At 36.9% G+C, this 18,528-nt stretch overlaps 1 protein-coding gene across 1 annotated transcript in view; it reads left to right on the forward strand.

The window, feature by feature from the left end:
* The window catches only part of LOC121431890 (cadherin-23-like), a 105,334-nt gene that overhangs the window by 46,848 nt on the left and 39,958 nt on the right, over positions 1 to 18,528 (forward strand). Inside the window, exons 20-39 of the mRNA XM_041629670.1 lie at positions 274 to 419; positions 897 to 1,212; positions 1,647 to 1,951; positions 2,309 to 2,510; positions 2,788 to 2,961; positions 3,333 to 3,586; positions 3,915 to 4,016; positions 4,684 to 4,788; positions 6,278 to 6,427; positions 6,821 to 6,946; positions 7,224 to 7,349; positions 7,838 to 8,062; positions 9,931 to 10,152; positions 10,817 to 10,927; positions 11,662 to 11,839; positions 13,078 to 13,211; positions 13,957 to 14,166; positions 14,682 to 14,711; positions 17,201 to 17,299; positions 17,972 to 18,094. Coding sequence (XP_041485604.1) covers positions 274 to 419; positions 897 to 1,212; positions 1,647 to 1,951; positions 2,309 to 2,510; positions 2,788 to 2,961; positions 3,333 to 3,586; positions 3,915 to 4,016; positions 4,684 to 4,788; positions 6,278 to 6,427; positions 6,821 to 6,946; positions 7,224 to 7,349; positions 7,838 to 8,062; positions 9,931 to 10,152; positions 10,817 to 10,927; positions 11,662 to 11,839; positions 13,078 to 13,211; positions 13,957 to 14,166; positions 14,682 to 14,711; positions 17,201 to 17,299; positions 17,972 to 18,094 — 3,338 coding nt within the window. The remainder of the gene's footprint in view (positions 1 to 273; positions 420 to 896; positions 1,213 to 1,646; positions 1,952 to 2,308; positions 2,511 to 2,787; positions 2,962 to 3,332; positions 3,587 to 3,914; positions 4,017 to 4,683; positions 4,789 to 6,277; positions 6,428 to 6,820; positions 6,947 to 7,223; positions 7,350 to 7,837; positions 8,063 to 9,930; positions 10,153 to 10,816; positions 10,928 to 11,661; positions 11,840 to 13,077; positions 13,212 to 13,956; positions 14,167 to 14,681; positions 14,712 to 17,200; positions 17,300 to 17,971; positions 18,095 to 18,528) is intronic.

The raw sequence follows: 18,528 nt of genomic DNA on the forward strand, positions 1-18,528 counted from the left end.
TAAGATTAATCTCAGTTTGAGTATGATTTGAATATTCTGCAACTCCTTGTACATTTGTAAAAGAGGACCTGGGAACGACATTTTAAATTAAAGAAAACACCATCTTTACACTGTTTTTGTAAGCCTGAAATGGAAAGATTAAATATCGAAAGAGATTTTTGGTTTGATCCTGCCAGAAGATACGCCACAGACGCGTCTTAGAGGTCTTTATGACGGAATGAATCACAAGTTTTTAAGGATGAACACGATATATTATGTTCTTGTTTTTCTTAGATGGTAGTCCTCAACAAGCCGGCAACCCTCCTGCTACTGTCACCATCAACATCCTAGATGTCAATGATGAGCCACCCGTCCTTGATGAGACTTCTTATGAGTTCACCATCGCAGAAGATGTCAACTTCAACACTTTTGTTGGACAGGTAATTGATAAGCCTAATCCTTTTTTAGGATGGCATTGTATCAAATGTGTATAATTCTGGATTGGTGGCAATGTCTTTTCATCAAAATTTCCTACTTCCCCAATCTTTGGCTGACCTTCACATCTGTTTAACAGTCATCTCTCAATTCTGGTTACAAACATTAGTGATTCTGAATGAAGGTTATTAGAAAGGAATAATCCATCTAATCTTTTCTAAAGAGAAAGAGAATTTCTTCTTTCTTCAGGTCATCAAAGCGATTGTAGATCTGAATGGATGTCAGGGATTTTTGTTCAAAAGACCCTCGTTGACTGTTCCAATCTGTGGCAGACCTTCAAATTTTTCTTAAAGTTATCTGAAGTTCCTTGTCAATTATGGTGATTTACATAGTGGTAATCCTTACTTCAGGCTTTCATGGAAACATGTAACATCAATCCAGTCATGACAAAAGAATAATGTAATTTTCCATTCCTTCTTTAGATTACTGCCACTGATCCAGACCTCACAGGGACCCTGACGTATACCTTCGTGCCAGCTGACCCCGACTTCAGCTACACGGCTGGAACCATCCGGACCAATGCCCAACTGGACGCCAACCAGCAACTGATCTATCAGATGACCGTCTTTGCTTCGGACGGCGTGCAGAACTCGCAGTCGGCACCGGTCATCATCAATGTGCTGGACGTGAACAACCAGCCGCCGTCATTTGGGATGGGCACCTACGTCAGGTCCCTCGCAGAAGACTCTCCATTCCAGACTCTTGTGGTTGATCTCAATGCTACAGATCCAGACAATGGTGTGTTGATCTCACTCTTAACCTTTCCACTTCTGAATCCCATTAATATTTGTACAGGGAATAACCAGTTACATTGTCGTCAATGTTAATCCTATGACTACTGACTTCTGTAATTTCCATAGGCTCTGTACATGGAATAATCAGTTATGTTGTTCTCACTGTCAATGTTTTCTCTTCTTAATTCTGTTATTCCCCATAGGTTATGTACAGTGACTAACCAGTTGTTGGCTTCTTCTATTTATCTTTTTTTTAGAACAATTCACAGTGATTATTTTGAGAGGGTAAAGGACCTAGTGACTTCTGAGCAATGATTGTCTTTTAAATTTTAAGTTTTTGTGTATAAAGATGATGGCGATAGTGTTCTGGAGGCTTTTGCAGTATGGCCTTTGATATTTTGGTCAATCAAAGCATGCGTGTCTTTCTTCCATTTCCAGGAAACACTGGACTGATCATCTACAGCTTTGAGAGTCTTAGCCGAACTGAAGGCCCCTTCACCGTCGATCCTTACACAGGTGTCGTTGAGATCTCAACGACTGCTGCCCTCGACAGGGAGACGCAGGACGAGTACACATTGATCGTTATTGCCGTAGATCAACCGGCCAGCGGTCAACCTATGACTGGTACGGCTACGGTCTCTGTGATTGTGACCGATGTCAATGACAATGCACCCACTTTCCGGAACATTTCCTATGAAATGTCGGTCTTTGAGAACCACCCGCTTGGCACAAATATTGTAACTGTAAGTATTTAGCATTAATCGGTTTTCTAATTTTGTTTGTATAATGTAAGTTATCTTCCTTGCTGCATTGCACCAAAGTGTCTTATTGATTGAAAACTCTCTTGAAAAGTTTTCAGACTGGATTTGATATAATTAACAGATCATTAAGTTATAGATTAAGAAAGGGATACTCTTCCAGAGTTTGGGTGCAGCACTAAGAAAGGCCTAGGAATGCCTTTCTACATGTAAGTGCTGCCCAGGGTAGATGCAGACATTCTTTCATCAAAAGATCAAAGCCAATGACCACAACCTGAGAGAGAATACAACGGTTGTCTTCCGCTGTTTTTAAAGTGACTGCCTAAAATCTTTGATTGATAGGTAAAAGCCGATGACCCTGACTTGGGAGTGAATGCAGTGGTTCTCTACCGTATCATCAGCGGGAACACCAACAACATGTTCATCATTGACGGTCAAGGGAACATCAACCTTGGTAGTACTCCGCTGGATCGGGAAACGCAGGATCAGTATATCCTCATCGTTCAGGCCTATAACAGTGACCTGTCAGTGGGCACCAACCAAGGTAAGATGTTGTTTGAAGTTTGCATAGTGGTATGGACGATGGCAATGTGAAATGAAATGTCATTTCAAGACGCATGTCTTGATAGAGAAGAACTTATTGAGAGAAATTATAAAGGGAAGAGGGGAAGACTGACGTAGTAGAGTAGGATCAATAAGGGCCATGAAGATGGAAGAGTTGGAGAATAAGTTTATTACAGATTGGTTATAACCTAATCCACCTGAAAAATGGGGCTGCAAGTAGTCAATAATTATATTTTCATATGCTGTCTTTTTGTTAGTCCCTGTCATCATCAACGTCCTTGATGTGAATGATGTCACCCCAACGTTCCAGCAACTGAACTACTATCGGCCAGACTTGTCAGAGAACTCGCCCGTTGGAACCCCAGTCATTACAGTCTTTGCGCAAGACCAGGACCTGGACTTGGCTGGAGATGTGCAGTATAGTCTAGTTGGTAAGTTTATTTCTTGATTCCTTGACCAGGGAAGCATTAGACTAGTCCAGAAAACCTGAAGAACATGTAACCAGGCCTTTCTTCAATATAAAAGACACAGTTGTGACTATTGGTGAGGTGTCTTAGGAGTTGGTAGGGGTAGCAGGAGGATTGGCTGGTTGAGTAGACATTGTTCTTATTTCTGAAAGTGGAATCGATTTTTGCTAGAATTAATTACTTTGGAGAATGTTGGACTGAGAAATCTGACACTCCTTGTTCACAAATGTCTCAGGACAGAGAGAAAGAGAGAAATACGCTAAACTAACAGAATTTAGTGGACACTTTTAAGAAAATAACCTGATCATCAATCATTCCCCAATTTATTTTCTCAGGTAATCCCAACTTCTTAGCCATCAACGGCGAGACTGGAGTCATCTCGGTCACCGGACCCATCTCTGATCTCAACGGGTCTAGGAACTTCACGATGACCGTCAGAGCCACGGACAAGGCCAGTCCATTCCTCAGTGGCAGCGCAACGGTCACCGTGACAGTTGTGGACGACACCATCCTCCTTCCAATATTTACCAACACCAGATATCCTGCAACTGTCGATGAGAACGTCAATGCAGATACATTTGTGACCAGGGTACGTGTATCTGTTAACCGTTAATGTGCAGTTTCTCTCTATCAAGAATGCCAGCAATTACATGATTATGGGATATGACTGGAGAAGGGAAATTATCTATTATATTATTGCGTGGCGTGATGGCGTATAAGAATGACTCTAATTCTCACTTACATTATCTCTTTATGAAAAACCCCCTCCTGGTATTTACTTTGTACATTTGGAATTGAAATAATGAAAGTAATGATTCATTTGAAATGATTGAGAAATATTTTAGTTCATGTAATTTTTTGCTCAATGTTTTTTTATCTACATTGACAGATTAATACTACTTGTATATCTATCTTAGGTCTCTGCGACACTGAATGGAAGCCCAGCTGGGATTACTTACACTATCGATCCTAACGCCAGCCCTGCTGTCCTGGAAATCTTCAAAATTGATGAAAACACTGTAAGTCTCTCCTTAGTGAATTTTAAAAAAAGTCCATTGCCCTGTAATACAAAGCTTAGTGAGTGATCAGAGGAAGGTTGTTTAAAATTGATTTCATTTTTGCAATCAAAAATGAAAATAAGTTATATGACCAATCACAAAGAAATGGTCTATTTTGGACCCTAATATACATGTAGGTATAATTCCACCTTAACATTTTTCTTCAAACTGTCTTTATCAGGAAAATAATGTACATGTAGTTTCTATTGTGAAAATAAATGATTTTAAATCATATCAGTCAGACTAAAGTCTAAAATTTTGAATTTGGGTGACTAGATTCTCCTCACACTTGCACCATTTGCCCTTACCCCCTCCCTCCACTTTGCATGATTTAGTTCATTATCCATCCTTAATTCAATTCTCTATGTTTTACTTGTCTTGGGCCAACTCCCCCCCACTCCATGCAAAGAATCTGAGTCAGTTTAAAATGTCATAACTTTGTTATTCCTTGTCCGTTTTTGATGAGATTCTCAGTAGGCCTGTTTTGTTTGTCCGATTTTCCTTTATCTGCTCACATCATATTATTTTCAGCCTAGAGTTCCTATTTAAAACCATGCCCTTCATCCTTGTATTGTTCTATCAAGGCTTTTATATACCTAATGATTTATACTTTCTTCTCCTATGCCAGGGTTCTATCACCACTGAAGGTGCCATTGATCGTGAGCTAGAGGATTTCTACGCCTTCACAGTCTTTGCCTCCCATGAGGATAGCGTAGCGCCAGGATCCACATCGGTATGATGACACGTTTCCTAGTTTGTTGATGATATGAGATTTTAGACAATCTGTTTAACATTAGACTTACAGGGCTTTAGACAATGCAGGAGTAGACCAAGTAGCAATAAAAAAGGGCCTCAGATATTAACATGTTTGCAAAATTAAAGTTTTCTATACCTTGTGTAGCTTTTTCCTGTAAGTTATGGGAATATATGTACAGTGTATATTAGGAACTCACAACACATCACTGTGCCTCATTGTAGAACTGAAAGATACCGCTCCTCAACTATCCCCTCTGTAGTGCGTCTTCTTAACCAGTTATAGTTATTCAATTCAAGTTTATTCAACCATAAAAATGTGTATATACAAATCATACATAATTATACAAACAAAATATGGCTAGGACTATAAAAAAGCAAACTGCTTGTAGATAATGGCCCCCAAAACAATATCATTGACATAATTTAAAATAAAAAACAAAAAACTGAGAAAACACAAATTTTATCAGAAAATATATAAATGTATAAACATACACACATACACACAGCAACACACACACGCAAACACACACAAACCCTGGTGATTTTATAGATTTTCCATTAAATAGGCCCTACACATTTTTTTGAAACAGGATACAGTTGAACAATCTTTTAGTGAAGTTGGGAGTTGATTCCATTTTTTTATACCAACTAAAGCTAGTGAATTTAAAGAAGAAGAAAGTCTCACTTTCGGAACATGGAAATTATCTTTTTGTCTAGTAGCATAAGAATGAACATTTAAATTGAGTGAAAACATATTGCAATACTTCAATGGAAAAATTTGATTTTTAACTGAGTACATAAAGATTAGAGTATTTAAAGTAATTAGTTCATGGAGAGGTAATATATTCATCTTTTTGAAAAGGGGTTTACTAGCACTTTGCATATGGGACTTAGTAATTAACCGGATTATAATTATTTTTATCATGCTTATGTGCAATATGTAGACTGTAATGTCAATTTTTATATGGATGTAATATGTATGCACGTCTGTATTTATACATTTATTATCAATGAATGCTGCTTATTCTTATCTTTCCCATACTTCTCTTTTCTATATTTTTTTCTTTTCTGTCCCTTATTCTCCTTCCTTCTCCTTAACACAACAACTAAATTCTTAATTTTGTAACTTTTTAAGTAATGTGTCATTTAATTGTGCTGTATTATATTATGATTCAGTTTCTGTATGACATGCTGATTTTGTTACTTGTAAAGCAAGCAGTATCAGCCTTGGGGCTGCATGTTTTGTTTTTAATAAACCAGTTCAATTCAATTCAATATTTCAGTGGCTATTTTCCTTCTGTTCTATCTACAGTTTGAACCACTTTTAAATGTGGGCCTGTTATGCATCTTAGAAGGGCTATTAAGAAATTTGTTATATTGGGTGGGATCTCATTTTAATTAACATTTTTTTTTATGGTTGCCTGATAGCATGTTTTGCCTGCACTGTAATCTTTGCATTCATTCAGGTCTGGGTGACGATCGGGGACAAGAATGACAATGCACCGGTCTTCACTGCTGTACCCTCTTCGCCTGTTAGTATTCCAGAGAACATGCTCGGGACTGTTCCTGTTGGAATTTTCACTGCTACTGATCAGGATATTGGGATTAATGCACAGGTGAGGATTGTTAGGAAGAATCATTTGAGAGAATATTGATGATGAGGAGGAGGAGAAAGCGGAAAAGGGGGAGGAGCAGGATCTTGATGATGAAGATGATAATGTTTATGGTGATGATAATGATGAGGTAATGATGATGATGATGATGGTGGTGGTTATTATGATGGTAATGATGATGTTTATGATGATGATGATGATGATGATGATGGTGATAATGATGATGATGGTGATGATGATGATGATGATGGTGGTGGTTGTGATTTTGGTGATGGTGATAATTATGATTATGATGATGCTACTGCTGTTGCTACTGCTGATGATGGTGGTAACTATGGTATGATGTAACGATTGATGACTTTTTAATACTCAAGAATCAATAATGTTCTCTTCCAGATGACCTTCTCCATCTCTGGACCAGGGTCAGAACTGTTTAACGTCTTCCAGACAGCTAGCGGTGGAGGTACTATCCTAGCAATCAGTCCGCTGGATAGAGAGACACAGGACTTCTATCAACTCACTGTAAGTTTTAAGCTGACTTTAATGTGAAAACAGTCCAAGTTCATTCTTAAAAAGAATTCCAGGATTTAAACCTTCTCCTTGTGACGTCCAGAAATATTAAACCACTTTGTCCTCTGACCTCCGTCCGCTACCATATAAGGTCACATTTATATAGTATTGGATGCTCATTCTTTATAATACTGCCATCCATATAGCAATATAGGAAGTTTGTATGATTCCTTTTATGATTGGATGTAGATTGTCAAATCAGTTCAAATCATTCTTTGCTTTGATACAGGTGACTGCTACAGACGGGGGAAACCCAGCCCTCAGCTCCTCCTTCCCAATCAACATCACAGTGACTGATGTCAACGATAACTACCCAATCTGGACAAGCAATGCTTATGACGGATCAATAAATGAGGTACATAATTTATTTATACTATTCTGCTGAATTTAATTGATTCCTTGATACTTGTAATTTAGTGTGTGGTAGCAGTGTAACTTTTTACCTCAAATGATCATAGATAGTGCTTCAGATTTGGTTTGATGATATATGCAGTATTTTCTTGCAATATAAAGAAAAAAATGTCATTAATTTGTTGAGTTCAGTTAAAAGAGCTATTCACTGAAGTTATAAAGTTTGTCAATATGTGACTTAACTGTGGAGATCTCTAATTAAAACCACATTTTTCCCCTTTTTTGTCACACTGATTATACATATTTGAGTGTCACATTTATATTGTATTATTTGTTCAACTTTGCATAATAAATTACTATAACTTTGATGAGCTTTTCGTACTCATGTAAAATTTACATCAGAAATTTATTTGAGACATGATCACAATTTTATCCTTTCACATGAAACGTAGCACTGTTATCTGAGATGACTGATTCTCTTCCTCTTAACAGAATAATTTCACCTCCAACCCCATCATTACCGTGATGGTCACCGATCGCGATCTTCCATCGTCGAACAATTTTGAGTACTTTATCGTTGACGGTGATCCAATGGGGAGGTTCCAGATTAACAGTAATGGAGAGATCACCGTGTCCAGTTTACTGGACAGAGAGGAACAAGGCTCCTATCAACTGACCATAGAGCTCAGAGACCAGACCAACTCACCACCAGCGCAGGTAAGTTTGAATTTAATTTGATAATAATGATATTATACTGTATCCCCTGTAGCCACTTTCAAAAACTGTTCTCCCAGTGGGCCCACTTAACCTGATGATGTTATTACTACCCATGCTTTACCTAGGCTACCTAGTCACTCAAGCATTCAAGGAATTTCATCTGACTGGGTACAAATTTAGTACACCTGGGTGGAGAGTGGCAGATGTAAATAAACGCCTTGCCAAAGGATATGAGTTCTGTAGACAGATTTGAACCCCAGACCATGTTTTTTATAGATTAAACTGTATGTTCGAACTTAATTGTATACTTTCACCAAAATCATTTAAAATAAAATTATTGATAACATTAACATGAAGGGGAACATGATAGCGGAATCCTGCACTCAGATGGATCTTCGGTTTGTTTCTTTGTAAGCCCATATTTTTGTTTCCTATATTTCTTTCAAAGGTTCCATACAAACATGGCAGTAAAAAAGCATAAAGGGATATTTGATTATTTGAAAATGAATGCAAGAATGGACAAGGAACAGGAGGGTTCCTGGAAACCTAGATGATATTCATATTGATAATACAACATTAAATAGATTAAGTGATGTTAAATTTCTTGGGATTATATTTAATGAAAATCTAAACTGGAGTACACATATACATCACCTCTGCAACACAATATCAAAGAATGTTGGTATATTATCCAGGCTTAAGTATATTCTACCTAAACATATTCTGCTTATATTATATAATACCCTTATTTTGTCTTATCTTAATTATGGAAGTTATGTCTGGGGCAATACGTATAAAACTCATTTATCCAAAATTGATTTACTTCAAAAGAAAGCAGTTAGAATAATCAACAAATCTGATTTTCGTTCCCCATCTGCTCCTCTATTTAAAAATTTGAAAATACTGCCTATTTATGAACTTGTCACTTTTAATACAATTATATTTATATACTCCACATTAAATAATATCATTCCTGAGTCTAAGGATAATCCTTTTGTATTTAATTCAGAACTGCACCCTTATAACACTCGTCAAGATAACAAGCTTTATATTCCTCTTTTTAAAACTACAGCTGGTCTTCAGTCCCTAATAAGCAATGGAGTAAAGAAATGGAATGAACTCCCACCAGATATTAAATCAAGTACAACTCTGAATAAATTTAAATTACTGTTCAAATCACTACTTATGGACACTCTTTAAATATATGTACCTCCCTTAAGTCTTTTAGTCTCAGGCATTTGTGTGTGTGTGTGTTAGGGTGTGTGTTTGTGTGTGTGTGTGTATGTTGGTGTGTGAACTTATGTTCTATTGTTATTGCATTTGTTCTTAATGTAAGTTATTTCTTGTTTTTTATAATTTTTTGGGATACCATGTACAAGCATTTTGCTTTTCGGTGTCCCAAACCATAATTTAATTTTATCATCTATTGTACATTGCTATTTTGATATGTGTTTTATGGTTGAATAAATAAATACAATACAATACAATACATACATGCTGTATCATTGCCTACAATCCTTTGGATATGCAGAATGAGTAGTAGCAATATATAGTGGTATATATATATATATATATATATATATATATATGTATAGTAGTAGTATTGATAAAAGTAGTATATGATTTTTATTTGTATGATAATAAGAGGAATTAATGTATGAGAATGAAAGTAGTATTTCATAGTATTCAAGGGATCCAAGAGCCAATTTGTTGCATAAAAATATCCTATGATTCTAGTTTTTACTACTTCTTTCAGAAATATACGTTGCTCACCCTACTACATGAACATTTGTACCCATGTAGCAAGTTGTCTTTTCTACTGTTCAAAGAATAAGTGGATTATTAATATTCTGAAACCTGATTTGCAGACCACCACCCTAGCACTCATCACCGTCCTCGACGAGAACGACAACACACCAATCTTTGACGAGACCATTATCAGGGTCAACATCACCGAGGGGCCATCCTCTCAGGGTATCCCAGTCTACATCATGTCCGCCAGCGACATCGACCTGGGATTGAACAAGGAGATCATCTACGCCTTCGAATCTCAGCAACCCCAATCCGATTTTGAGATTAATCCTGGGACGGTAAATGTCTTTTTTTTTCAGTTCTTCATTTAAGATAATTTATGGGGAATTTCATATATGACAATTTATTGATCCGTGTACTGATGTTGGTTGTCGAGGTAAAATTTTGATGATACAGACTTTTTGTCATTTTTGTCAACATTTCTCCAGACCATTTCTTCTCCAAGTCTGGTAGTAACTCTACAAGAGGTCACTCCATGAAATTATTGAAATCCCATAGCAAACTGGATGTGAGAAATAAGTCTTTCTTTCAGAAGAGTAATCAATGACTGGAATAGTCTTCCTGAAAACCTAATAGAAATGCCCACAACAGACCATTTTAAAAGAAATATTGATATATTTTGGCAAAATAGAGCCTTTCGAGCTTCCATGACTCCTCACGCAAGCTCATGAAGAAGTAGTTTTCATTGATCAATCCTACAAGAAGCGACCGGGAGTTACAGGCTCGCGCCTTCATCCCGTACCAGATGATGATGATGATGTTGCAGTACTCCATTTTCAAGAACTTTTTAAGAAACTCTTCTATGTATTATATCCATTACAGCTTATTCTTAGAGTTTTATAATAGCTTTAGATACAATTTTGTATAGTAAAGTGTGTTATTATGATCAACATTGACTAGGTACTTCAACTATTATTTCCTCTTTTATTTTTTTAATTCTAGGGGGTGATATCGACTATAACTGCCTTGGACTGGGAGAGTATATCAGAATACACCCTCATAGTGACTGCTACTGACCAGTCACCTACTGAACCAAGAACAGGAACTGCCACAGTGAGTACCTCATCAATGTATGAACTTGAAGACTAAGGCCCTTATTCTGAAGTCAGGTTTAACTTAGACCATAGTCTAACTCTGTGCTAAAATTATGGGAAGCCATAAGTGTCAAAACTTTTATCAAGTTGTATGGTTTTTATGTTCACTGTGCTCTTTCCTGATTCATCAATGAAGACAATCATCTATTTATACTTCCAAGACAATTATGAATGATTTGAAAGCCAAATGAGCTGAAATATCATATCTCTACTGTCAGTGATTTGTGTAACAATTGGCTATCCATGCTTAAACCTGACTTCAGAATATGGATCTATTTGTATGGTAATGTGTGTTTCTAAGAAGTGCATATTGTTATTATTGTTATTATTGGGATTATGAATCCACTTGTATCATAATAGAGCATTGTGGCCCAGTAGATTAGTCTTCAGACTTCTGAAACAGAGGGTCATGGGTTCGAATCCCAGCCATGGCTTAATTGCCTTCGGCAAAAAATGTATCCACATTGTGCTGCACTCAACCCAGGTGAGGCAAATGGGTACCTGGCACAAATTTATTTCTTGAAATGCCACCGCGCTGTAAAAGGCTGCGGGGCTAAAGCCTGGGTAATAATATCCAATTAAGTGCATAGGGACGCATTTGGCATTGATATGCGCTATATATGCATGTTGGTATTATTATTATTGGTATTATGAATCCACTTGTATCATAATGCATCTCTTATCAATCACTAGGTGATCGTCAGCGTCAACGACATCAACGACGCTGCTCCTATGTTTGTCCAGGACGTCTATGGACCGTACAGCGTCCAGGAGGAGGTGTCCAATGCCTACATCGATACCTTCCAAGCCACAGACACAGACCAAGGACTCGCCGGCCAGATCACCTACAGTGTCATAGGACAATACAGTGGTAAGTGTCAAAGATTTTGATGATGATGATGCACAGCATTTGTATAGCGCCATATATCTGTCAAAGACATTCAAAGGCGCATTGGAGGAGCCAGCCAATCTGGGTCGCCTTGAAGGGCACGAACACAGAACTGTGACCCACAGGTCTCTCCCCCGATAACTGGTTGGGGAATGCAGGTGGACCACTACACCGGGTTTTCCCCTACTCTTATTTGAATAGTGCAGTGGGTTCTTAATGTGCAAAGGTGGTGATTCCCCTTTACATTTCACGTCCTATCCGAGGGACGGAGTGTTTTCCACTGTAACATAGCCTGTATGAAACAGGGGAGAGACGTTTACACACAACGCACTGGCTTCAGTCATCTGCCCGGGGTGGACTCGAACCCACGATCTTTGGTTCGACGGGCAGACGCTTTACCGACTGAGCCAACTTCACTCTCTGTGTCTTACTACAGGAATAATGCAGCTGTGACAATTAAAAGCTGATTTAAACTTTTTGTTAGTGATATCCAGCTTTTTCAGCTTTTTTGTAAATTCTCTCTGTACAAAAAGAGCTTTTGCATGTTCAGCTTTTGAATTGTGGTCATTCACAACTTTTACGAGGCTCTTTTGATAACAGTACCTTGTAGATTACGAAGGTTCTCCATAAACTTGTCGAATTACCTTTGCAACAAGTCTACCATCAACACTGCACTTTCCAAACACACAGAAAACTTAGTAAAATAGTATTCAAGATTGTAATTAGAGTATTCCCTCAAGGGCTGTACATGCTCAAGTAATACATGTAGTTGTTCAGGAGTACTGATATTCATCACTGATGTGTTTATCAGCTTCTTATCAAAATGCCATACAATCCTCCTTGACGTTTAAGATCTTCTGATACAAATATGCTTAGAGTTCCTAAATCCAAGAAATCATGGGGGATCGGTCATTTTCACATGCGGGACCATCCTTGTGGAATCAGTTGCCATAACCCATTTGTAGTATTTCAAATATCGATAATTTCAAAATTGCCCCAAAACCCATTTGTTTAAAATTGCCTTCTAGTAGTTTCCTTTCGTTGTCTTGACTGTGCTTCTATTATCTTTGTCCCTTCCTGCTCCATGTAATTTTTCATTTATTTCCTTTTCGTAGTGCCTTGAGCACATAATCAATGTGGAATTGGCGCTTTAGAAATACTCCATGTATTATTATTATTAAAATGCCATTTATGTTCATATTTTGAATCTCTTTCAACAGACCTGTTCTTCATCCAGTCTCAGACCGGGGTGTTGACTGTCAGTCCTGATAGAGTTCTAGATTATGAGGACATCACTGCATTCAACATCACTGTGGTTGCCACGGATATGGGTAACCCTGCCCTCTCCTCATCTGTGAGTATTGAGTATTTACCCCGTTCTTTACATCAAATATCCTGTTTGTCTATGCTTTTTATTATATGCTGTGAAACTAGGAGGAAGAAGAGAGAATGGTCACAATAGGGATTATTGTACAACGCCTACTTTGCTTGTTGTACGCGAGCAAATGGGGAGACTGATTGTCAAACATTCGTACTGATGCACAAAAGATGTACCATCCAAAATGTACCGTTGCATGGCTTTAGGAGGTGACGTCACAATACGATTTAATTCATTGCGCTCAGTAAAAATGAAGGTGCAATACACGTATAAGCCTGCTGGCTAAATGCGCAATGCTGCCCAAGGTCATGTGTGCTTGTGGGATTTTGCTTTCCGCTTTCAGTATGGGATAGAGCATCTTTCTTTCACCTCATGCGTAATCTCGCACCATCGCACTCATGCCTATTCACTATTTGTATATCATTAGATGATGAGGATGATGAAATGTTGACAATGCCATCACCTCAATCATAAGAAGTAGAAGGAAAGCTATGTTGATAGAGGTTACATGATGGTTTTGAATGAAATGAATGTTATGCTGGTTAAGATGATCAAAGACATTACAAAAGAAGAGTAATTGATGATGGGAACAATGTTTTTCAACAAGATAAGTAGGAAAGAATTGTATACTGTAATATTACCTTCTGAGGACAGTAAATGCTTTCCTGATTCAGAGCAAACCCTTGACATGGTTACAAACTTTATCTTTCATTCCAAACAGACAATAGTGGGTATCAATGTCATCAACATCAACGACCACACCCCGATCTTCCAAGGCCTCCCTTACACCATCACCCTCAACAAGAACATCACAACGGGCTCACTTGCATACGTTGTCAGGGCAACGGATGATGATGCTGGCATCTTTGGGGATGTCCGTTATCAGATCACCGATGGCAACGTTGACAACATCTTCAGGATAGATGATGTGGTACATAATCTATATTTTAGAATCAATTTTATACTTATTTATTTGCATTATGGATTGATATTTGAGAACTTGTTTATGAAGACCATCTATGGGATACAAGAAAGATTCCTCAAGTTAGGATGGACAATATGGAATATTTCTCATACAGTATCCCAAAGAGAAAAGCCATCCAATATGATTATTCTTATTTTATTGATCATCATTGATTAGATTGTACAATAGGGCACCACATAGCTCAGCATGTTTTACATATAACCTAATGGGGAATTTTTAAAATTTTGTTTATTAACCCATTGACTACGGGAACCGGATGGGCCCTGTACGAAGTCTATGGGGATTTTTCAATCTTGTGGTGAACAGGTTCAGCTCTGATAATGCACAAGTGAAACAAGCAGACCGAAATGGATGTTTTTAATAGACTGCTAAATCCCTGTTATATATTCATAATTATAAAATTTTTTTAGTTTTAATTGAAAATCCATCTCAAATTTGCCATTCTAAATTTATCATTTTAGATTGATTCTTCTCGTGGTATAGAAAGACAGGTAGGATGTGGTAAAAGGTCTTATATATCATGAGGATAATAACACTTCATTCACAAAACTATATCAGTTGATCATTTTTTCATTGTTCTAATTTTCATTTACTCTATGTCAGTGCTGCTCTATGTAACAGAATAATTTAAAAGGGTATTGACAATGATATCTGATACATGTATGTTGTGAGGGATAGGGCTTAATTGATCTAAAAAATGAGTCAATGTGTAATACGTATAAAATATATTGTAACATGTACAAAATTAACAGGAGAAATGAATGTTGATTTCATACAGAATATCATATCAATAAACAATCAAGGAGCATGACTTATTTACTCATTATTGTTCAGCTCACTTTTTTTTTAAATTTCATCTTCATTTTTGTCTCACCTGCGAAGCAAAGTGAGACTATAGGCGTCGCTTTTCCGGCGGCGACGGCGGCGGCGTCAACATCAAATCTTAACCTGAGGTTAAGTTTTTGAAATGACGTCATAACTTAGAAAGTATATGGACCTAGTTAATAAAACTTGGCCATAAGGTTAATCAAGTATTAATGAACATCCTATTAGAGTTTCATGTCACATGACCAAGGTCAAAGGTCATTTAGGGTCAATGAACTTAGACCATGTTGGAGGAATCAACATCGAAATCTTAACCTGAGGTTAAGTTTTTGAAATGTCATCATAACTTAGAAAATATATGGACCTAGTTCATGAAACTTGGACATAAGGTTAATCAAGTATCACTGAACATCCTGCATGAGTTTCACGTCACATGACCAAGGTCAAAGGTCATTTAGGGTCAATGAACTTTAGCCGAATTGGGGATATCTGTTGAATTCCCATCATAACTTTGAAAGTTTATGGATCTGATTCATGAAACTTGGAAATAATAGTAATCAAGCATCACTGAAAATTTTGTGCAAGTTTCAGGTCTCATGATTAAGGTCAAAGGTCATTTAGGGTCAATGAACTTTGGCCGAATCGGGGGTATCTGTTGAATTACCATCATAACTTTGAAAGTTTATTGGTCTAGTTCGTTAAACTTGGACATTAGAGTAACCAAGTATCACTGAACATCCTGTGCGTGTTTCAGGTCACATGTCCAAGGTCAAAGGTCAATGAACTTTAGCCGAATTGGGTGTATCTGTTGAATTACCATCATAACTTTGAAAGTTTATGGATCTGATTCATGAAACTTGTACATAAGAGTAATCAAGTATCAGTGAACATCCTGTTCGAGTTTCAGGTCACAAGATCAAGGTCAAAGGTCATGTAAGGTCAATGAACTTTGGCCATGTTGGGGTTTTTTGTTGAATAACCATCATATCTCTGTAAGTTTATTGGTCTAGTTCATAAAAAAGGGAAATAAGAGTAACCATGTATCACTGAACATCTTGTGCGAGTTAGAGTAGTATTCAAAGTGAGCACTGCTGCTATATTGAACCGCGTGATGCAGGTGAGACGGCCAGAGGCATTCCACTTGTTTAACTTTTGAATTTCATATTATATTCTAGATATATTTTTCAAAAATATATCCTTTAATATACTTCTCAGGAGGCAACATTCAATTCACTACCTGTTTTTTTTTTGCCAATCAGAAGCCAGGAATCGAATATGAATACTAACTTGATGCTATACATGTAACTCCATGCACTGAATACACCACCATGTTAGATGTATGTAGCACAGTTTCCATGTATCCACTTTTTACAGGTTATATGGTTTACCTCATGGTATTGAGTAGAGTTATCTTTTCAAACATTTCATTTGCAAAAGACGATCAGTTCACTATTTATCCATGATACAGTGTACATTATCCATTCTGAAGGGTATCAGTCTGTCATCTGAAATATTAATATCATCTTGTATTTTACAAAGTGATGAGGACTTTCTAGAAAGGTCATTGTCATAGTCAATATATACATCTGTCTTTAATTAGAGCCAAGTTGTATAAAAGTTAATAACATTTAACTTTACTATCAATGTTACTTATCATGGCAACAGAGCTCAACAGCCAATCAAATCAATAATTTTTTTAAAGTCACCAATGGATGGCAAAGTTTGATGACATACATGTAGGCTCTGAACATCGTTTTTCCGACTTATGAAAACTTTTAGATTAGTTTGAGCTACTTTATGCACTTACATTGATCATCTTTGATGAAATAGAATATCTGTTCATTCCTTATTTACTTGTCTCCATTTTATTTTCATAATCATTGTAACACTTATCCATCTTTAATTTTTTTCTTGATTTGGTTGAAGCTTCCACTTACAAACATATATTTAAAGTATATACATCTGGGGATTGTTGAATCAGGCTCCAGATGCTGACTGGAACCCATCTTCTCTTTAGGAAAAAAATCCCATGCTATTTTTGATTTGCCACAAGTCTAGTGACGTCTTTGTACAACTGCTGCCCACATTAATGCAGATGAATGCTGTTTTATTCCAGCAATAAACTTTTCATTCTTGCTCTGCACACATTTTTCAGACTGGTGAGGTATTTGCGGAGGGACAGCTAGAGACCGGTACATACCGTCTGGTGATAGAGGCAAGGGACACTCCGGGAGATGTACCCAACTCAAGAGCTGTAAGTATGATTTTGTTCTTAGCAATTTAATTGTCTATGGCACTCTTTATATCTTACGTTGAAAAGGTTTACCCATCTATCTCTGCATCCTTTGGTTTTAAGATCATATTGGTCCGTATCCTGAAGTCAGGTTTAACTTAGACCGTGGTCTAATTCTCTACCAAAATTATGGAGAGTCAAAAATTCTGTTTATATTGTATCTTTCTTATGTTTACTTTTTTGTCTCCTTTTGCTTTCATAATGAAGAAAAATGCTTCAGTTATCATTCCCAGACAATTATGAATAATTTGGATGTCATGTGAGTCAGTGCATTGAATGTGTACTGTTAGAGATTTGTGGCCCAAATTAGCTCTCCATAGTTAAACCACAACTTTAAACCAGGGTTGAATTTAAACCCAAGTTCAGAATACGGGTCTTTGAGTCTTTCATTTCAATGGAGGTGTTGTTCAATTGTTCATAGATAGTCTTTATTATCAACTGACACACAGAATTTTCTCTATCCAAAGTGCGAACTCATATATTCTCTTTATATTTTAATTACATTTACATGTAGCCCTCATGAAAAGTGTTATTTCATTCATAATGAGGCCTTGATGATGATGATGATATTTCTTTCACTTGGGTGAAGTTATGCTGATAATATTTTATCATTCTTTTTTTTTTCTTCTCTAGTCCTCTACCACTCTTACCATCGTTGTCACGGATATTGGTGAATTGGCACCCACCTTCCCCGGCAGCTCTCTCTTCACTGGAAACGTCTTTGAGAATGCACCATTAGGACAACCTATTACCATGGTAATGCACCATTTATGTCATGGTTGTAGTTTCAGAAATCATTCCTCATCAAATAAAAAAAAATTGATAAATGGTCATGATTCACAAACTTGATCTAAATTTTGATTAAATTATCTTTATTTAATCTGCCTAAGAAATTTTGATAACATACCTATAGCTACACGCCTCTGTGTCAGATTTTTTTCCTGCTTTGGTGGCTCAGTTTAATGTTTTGATCAATGAATCGTTCAATCAATTTTTAAATAATTTTTTTTTCTCTTTTTACTGATGATATTAATTACAATATACCCAGTATTTCCATGTTTGTCCTTTAGGAATTTTCTATTTTTCATATTAAGAGCTGTGAAAAAATGCTGTATATGAAAGCATAAATATCATTAATATGATATTTTCCTAACCTTACAATATGTTCCCTTGTTAGTATAAAATGTAAC

Source organism: Lytechinus variegatus, chromosome 18 (genome assembly GCF_018143015.1).
Source record: "Lytechinus variegatus isolate NC3 chromosome 18, Lvar_3.0, whole genome shotgun sequence".
NCBI lineage: Eukaryota > Metazoa > Echinodermata > Echinoidea > Temnopleuroida > Toxopneustidae > Lytechinus > Lytechinus variegatus.